This window comes from Sinocyclocheilus grahami, unplaced genomic scaffold (assembly GCF_001515645.1).
Source record: "Sinocyclocheilus grahami isolate Dianchi unplaced genomic scaffold, SAMN03320097.WGS_v1.1 scaffold300.1, whole genome shotgun sequence".
NCBI lineage: Eukaryota > Metazoa > Chordata > Actinopteri > Cypriniformes > Cyprinidae > Sinocyclocheilus > Sinocyclocheilus grahami.
The window spans coordinates 1,233,170-1,239,872 of NW_015505479.1; the positions used below are offsets into that span (position 1 = coordinate 1,233,170).

At 35.7% G+C, this 6,703-nt stretch overlaps 1 protein-coding gene across 1 annotated transcript in view; it reads left to right on the plus strand.

Moving 5' to 3' along the window:
• Positions 1-6,703, plus strand: part of lrp4 (low density lipoprotein receptor-related protein 4) — a 64,208-nt gene that overhangs the window by 3,685 nt on the left and 53,820 nt on the right. The window contains exons 3-10 of the mRNA XM_016293203.1: positions 58-177; positions 256-381; positions 1,352-1,477; positions 1,609-1,743; positions 2,868-2,993; positions 3,086-3,316; positions 4,417-4,573; positions 6,309-6,526. Coding sequence (XP_016148689.1) covers positions 58-177; positions 256-381; positions 1,352-1,477; positions 1,609-1,743; positions 2,868-2,993; positions 3,086-3,316; positions 4,417-4,573; positions 6,309-6,526 — 1,239 coding nt within the window. The remainder of the gene's footprint in view (positions 1-57; positions 178-255; positions 382-1,351; positions 1,478-1,608; positions 1,744-2,867; positions 2,994-3,085; positions 3,317-4,416; positions 4,574-6,308; positions 6,527-6,703) is intronic.

Sequence of the window (6,703 nt, forward strand, 5' to 3'; positions counted from 1 at the left end):
GTTTCGTGTGTGTGTGTGTGTGTGTGTGTGTGTGTGTGTGTGTGTGTGTGAACGCAGCCTCCCACCAGCCCTGCCGTTCTGCAGAGTTCATGTGCAGCAGTGGCATGTGTATCAATGCAGGCTGGAGGTGTGACGGAGAATACGACTGTGACGACCAATCAGATGAAAAGAACTGCAGTGAGTAGCTGTTTTGTTGTAGTATTTGTATGTGTGAGTGGATTTCACATCTGTCACATGCCTCTTTCTCACCGTCAGGTACGTCGATGTGCATGGCTGATCAGTTTCGCTGTTCGTCTGGTCGATGTGTGCGGTTGTCATGGCGCTGTGATGGGGAGGATGACTGCTCTGATAACAGTGATGAAGAAGGCTGTGAAAAGACTGGTAAGGAACAACATAAAAGCCAATTTACACTTTTTAACTCTTAAAGGAATGGTTAACCCAAAAATGAAAACTTGTTGAAAATGTCCTTGGATGCTCTCAGGCCATCCAAGATGTAGATGAGTTTGTTTCTTCATCAGGGTTGGAGAAATGCAGCATTGCATCAGTGTCTCAGCAGTGGATGCTCTGCAGTGAATGGGTGCCGTCAGAACGAGAGTCCAAACAGCTGATAAAAACATCACAATGATCCACAAGTAATCCACACCACTCCAGTCCATCAGTTAAGAAACAAATCCATCATTAAGATGTTTAAACCTGCAAGCCGTCATGCACTTAATAATCCATAATCATAATAATAACGCTTCCTCCAGTGAAAAAGTCGTCTGGTCCGAATAAGGAAAGAAACGTTCACAGATCAAGCACCGATTACAAGCAAAAACAGTCCAAAACTGTTCTAAAGAAATATGTGGGTGGATTTTGATATGAAAGACAATAGGAGATGGACGTTTTCACTTTTTAAGCAATGGTTTGAAGTTAAAACGTCTTGATGGATTTGTTTAATTTTGCTTCACAAGACGTTAACTGATGGACTGGAGTGGTGTGGATTACTTGTGGATTATTGTGATGTTTTTATCAGCTGTTTGGACTCTCATTCTGACGGCACCCATTCACTGCAGAGCATCCACTGCTGAGACAGTGATCTGCCCAAAATGCACTTAGTATAGATCACATTAAATGGACTTTTTGAATTATTCAGATTATTTATAAGATCTAGTAATGAATGCGCCTAAATGCTGTGCTTTGGGACAACTAAAGATTGCACATTTTGTTAAAATAGGTTAAAATTGACGTTTTTAAGGATTAAACCTTCACACCTGCTGTGCATAGTTATGGTTTCTGAAAAGTTATTTACATTTTATTTGCCTTTTTATGATATTATTCTGTTTTTTTTTTTTGGCTTTCCCCTTCGTAGAAACTCCTCCATGTGCGTCGGATCAGTTCCTGTGTGGAAATGGCCGCTGTATTGGCCAGCGTAAGGTTTGTAATGACGTCAAGGACTGTGAGGATGGGACTGATGAGCATCCACACCAGGACTGTCGTAAGTCTACAAAATGCACTATTACATGCAGTACCTGTGAAATATTACAAAAGATCAGTAGTGGTAGCTCCTCTGTGATGATCTGATTCCCTCCTCTTTTCTTTGTTAACATTGCCTGTGTGTGTTTATAGGCTCCAAATCAAGTGAAGAAAACTGTAATGTTAACAACGGAGGCTGCTCACAGAAATGCCAGATGTCTCGAGGTCTGGTGCAGTGCACTTGTCACACCGGCTACACATTAACACAGGACGGGAAGACATGCAGAGGTGAGGCCATAGACACGGGGGGTTAAACAAAGGACAGTTAATAAATGAGAAGATCAGCAGAAAAGAAAATTAAGAACCAAAGGGACGTAAACTTTTTGAACAGGATTGCCAGTGTTATTATTCATTTTCTTATGGGAAGATAGGTACATAATCTAAAATAGTGTGTGTTATCTTTATTTTTTATTTTATGATCAAACATTTAATTGCATGTTATTGTCAGTTAAAATCTGAAAATATATTATAGTTCAAATGCTTTTTTGCCCCACTTAAGTAGGACTTAAGTTCATCCTTACAATTACTTCTATTGTCTTAAAAATATGGTTGAAGTAGTGCTGAATATACTGACAAGCATTTATGGTAAACTAAAATTTACTTTCATGTAACTTCATGTATCTAAATATATTTGTAATTACACATTTGTAATGATCAAATTGCAGTTTTAGTACATTTAAAATATATTAACCTTAAATGTAATCTCAAACGAAACACTGCAGTTTAAATTATAATCAAGTACTTTACATGTGCGTTAGTCAACACATCAAAATAAGTGCACAACTAAATATATTTAAAGCATGTACTTTAATGTAAACATTTAATGTGACATTATTACAAAGCACACTTTTTAAAAGTGTACTTAAGTGTGTAAAGAAACATAGTCATGTAATGCCTTTTATTTTGTAAATATATTATCGGCAGTGTTTTTAAAAAAAAAATACTCTAAGTTTTGAAGTACACTACAAGTGCACTCAATACAATTAAGTTCACTTATTTTTCACAAGGGTATAAATAACTGACTTCACTTTTTGAAGAATTTAACTTGTAAAACTTTTGCACGGTACTGTATATTTATGCACAAGCACCAAAAAAATATGAGTGTAAGATGTGTGACAGTTTAATTTTAGGAGCTTAAGTGGTCACTTAAGTGGTTGCTTTTATGAAAACTTATCCATTCGATTTTTTAAGTGTAGAAATCCAGGGATGTCTCTGGCTTTTCTACATTGTTCACCATAGTGTTATTAGCTGTTGTTGCAAGTTCTAAATTGTTAAAGGTTAAACTGTAATAAATGTTTTTGTGATGTATTTAATCTCTCTAAAACTTACCTGCGTTTGTGGTCTGAACGCAGATGTTGATGAGTGTGCAGATGAAGGTTATTGTAGTCAAGGCTGTACCAATATAGAAGGAGGATTTCACTGCTGGTGTGTGCAAGGTTACGAGCTTCGACCCGACAAACGCAGCTGCAAAGCTTTGGGTGAGGCTGAATATCTACTGTGAAAGCAGCAAAACGTTGGTGATTTTGGAACCAGGATGACTAATTTAATACAAACTGTTTTCTGTTCGCAGGTCCAGAACCAGTTTTGTTGTTTGCGAATCGGATTGATATCCGTCAGGTTCTGCCGCACCGCTCAGAATACACATTATTACTGAATAATCTGGAAAATGCCATTGCATTGGACTTTCATCATAGCAACGAGCTGGTGTTCTGGTCAGATGTGACACTGGACCGTATCATGAGAGCCAGTCTGAACGGTAGTAATGTGGAGGAGGTCGTGTCCACGGGACTTGAGAGCCCAGGTACGCAGTCGTTTTCACTGTATGTTCCTCATATTCACTGATTTATGACTCGTGCTTGTTTTCCCCAATTAGCTGAATAAAAAAAGCAAGATGCAACAAAAATGGAAAGACACTTATAGTCAACAAGGCATAGACACTGTGTAAATAAGAGCGTGTAGACAGCTGCATTGATTATAACAGGAGTGCAGACTCGTACTAAACTGCAGCTGCGTGAAACAGTCTAAAGTCGTTAGTGACAATTTCAGTGATGGATAATGGAAGCGTTCCAGGATCATTATGTTGCTCGCTTTAAGTAGAATTTGTTCAAAGTTTGAATAACAGTTTTGTTGTTTATGCTGCTTAGTTAAAGGCATAGTTCACTCAAAAATGAACATTCTGTCAGCATTTGCTCACCCTCAGGTTGTTCAAAACCTATATGAATTTCTTTCTTCTGCTGAATTATTTTGAAGAATGTTTTGGTCAAACAGTTGCTAGTTCCCATTGACTTCCATAGCTGTTGGTAGACATTGACTTCCATAGTATGGAGAAAAAAAAATACTGTCGTCATTTGTTTTAAGCAGAAGAAAGAAATTTATACTGGATTCGAATAACCTGAGCGTGAGCAAATGATGACAGAATTGAGTGAGCTATGCCTTTAATCATTGAGTTTGACAGTTTAGGTTTTTGATTTACAGACGTATAAAACCGTAATAAAGTCATCCAGGAACAGTTCTTGGTTTATTTTTAATGCTTTTGTAGCTTAGATAAAGAAAATGGAATGCAATTTCCCAACACAAAAACTCAACAACAACAAAAATGTCAAATTAAATAATGAAAATCATGTTTTTGTCATCCCATTTGACAGCCCTAATGCACTGTGTAAAAAGAAAATTAATTAAAAAAATTATATATATATATACGTATATGTGTGTGTGTATGTATATGTCTAACACATATATTTTACGGAGTGACTTTTCACTAAATGATAGATAAAGTATGTCAAATGTTAATTTCATGCTTTGGCAAGGAAACAAGGAATAAATAATACATAACATGTAGTAGCAATAATAGTTTGTTTTAAAGCAGCAATAATAGTTTTTTCCCCATATTATTATTCTTAGGTGGTCTGGCCATAGACTGGATTCATAATAAGCTCTACTGGACTGACTCGGGGACGTCTCGTATTGAAGTGGCCAATCTGGACGGCACACAGCGTAAAGTGCTTTTATGGCAGAGGATGGAGAAACCCCGTGCCATCGCTCTGCACCCCATGGAAGGGTAAATATTCTGGCAGTTGTTTTACTTAAATTATACTGTAATTTGCAAATAATGCTGTTTTTCAGATGGGTATTCAGCACAATAATTGCACAATAAATACTCCATACTGATTTTGGACTGGGTAGGAAGTCTTGCATTCTATGAGTTACAGTATTTTCGTAGTACCCCTTGAGAAAAATAGTGTGATTTATTGTATTGAATGTGCATTTGTAGTGCACTTTAAATATTAAAAGTATATGTGGTTACATTTTATTTTAAGATGTCTTTGTTACAGTGTAATTATACATTTAAGCACTGTTATTAATTAACTACATGTATTTACTATATGATTAGGATTTGGCTTAGTGTTACTTGCATGTAATTATGCATAATTTATTGATATTATAATAGTAAGTACATGTAACGTGTAACAAGAACACCTTAAAATAAAGTGTTACTGTATATTTTTATAAACTGTGCTTGAAGATAATTTCATATGAATAAAAGACCACTTAAGTGACTGAAAGACACTTTCTTAACACACACAAGTACACTTTTAAAAAGTGACCTTTGTAATAACGTCACATGAAAAGTTTGACTTATTTTGATTTTAAATGGCATCCTAAAGTACATGTAAAGCACTTGATTATCATTTCAGCTGTAGTGTCATTTAGTATTACATAAAAATATTTTTTAAATGTACTAAAGTGCAACTCGTAATTACTAATGTCTAGTTCTAAACATATATTTAAACACATGACATTTTATCATAAATGCTTGTCAGTACATTCAGCAGTACTTTTAACCATATTTCAAAGAAAAATAGAAGTAATTATGAAATCACATATCTTGATGCACTTAAGTCCTACTTAAGTGGGTCCAGAAATCACTCTTAAATTCCGCTAACTGCATTTAATATAAAACCATAATACATTTTAATTTAATTGCAGTTAGCATGCAGTTATTGTAAGCGGCCAAAAGCATTACATTCAGTATATTTTGTAAAGTATATGATTTCCATAAGTACTTTTTAAAAGTACTCTAAAGTGTACCTCTTTTTCAAAACCGACATCAGACTCTTTCCTCATTTTTGAACCCTTTTATTTTATGTGCATACAAAATTCTGTACAATATTTTAAGAAATGAAAATTGTGACTGGAACCTCTTTGTTCTTTTGCATTGGGAAAATCCCCTCTTGTGACCAGTCGTTGTTGTTGTTGTTGTTGTTCTGTAATAAGCAATGGTAAGCAGAGCATGAAACCATTCTGGTGACTACTGGCAAAACATCATAACTCAATTTGCTTCTAATCACAAAGGCTGGGCAAAAATTTCATCCAGGGATTGTCACAAGGCTTGAGTTGCAGCCGACGCTCATCATGGCTCTTTGTCATAGAGAACAAAGGGGTTTATGAAATCTGGCTTGAATTCCCTCTACAACAAGATTTAGCCCTTGTTTTCGACCGGCTGTGTGTCCGCTGATTCTTACACACAGATGCATGCAGATCTTGCTGTATGTGAGAAATAATAAGCCTGGGAAATAAGCCCTATCCAATTTACTGATGGATCAAATGCATGGCGTTGTTCTTCAAAAGCACTTATTTTATTAACTTAAATGAAGACTGGTAAAATCCTGAGGACAATAATTCCTGTCAAAGATGTGTATCCAATGTTATGTTGTTATCAAATAGAACATTAATTGTTATGGTTGCTTAATATTATAAAACAAGATTTCTAATTGTTTATGCTCTGTCTTTAGGAAGATTTACTGGACCGACTGGGGAAATATGCCTTGCATTGAATATGCCAACATGGACGGCTCTAATCGCAAAATAATTGCGGATACGCACCTCTTCTGGCCAAATGGACTTACCATTGACTACGCCAGTCACCGTATGTACTGGGTGGACGCCAAACACCACGTCATTGAAAGAGCTGACCTGGATGGGAAGAACAGAAAGGCTGTCATCAGCCAAGGTAAAAAAATTAATTCATTAATTGAAATATGTCTCTTATGCTCGCAAAGGCTGCATTTATTTGATCAAAAATACAATAATATTGTAAAATGTTATTAGAATTTAAAATGACTGTTTTCTATATGAATCTATGTTAAAATGTAATTTATTTCTGTGATCAAATCTGAATTTTCAGCAT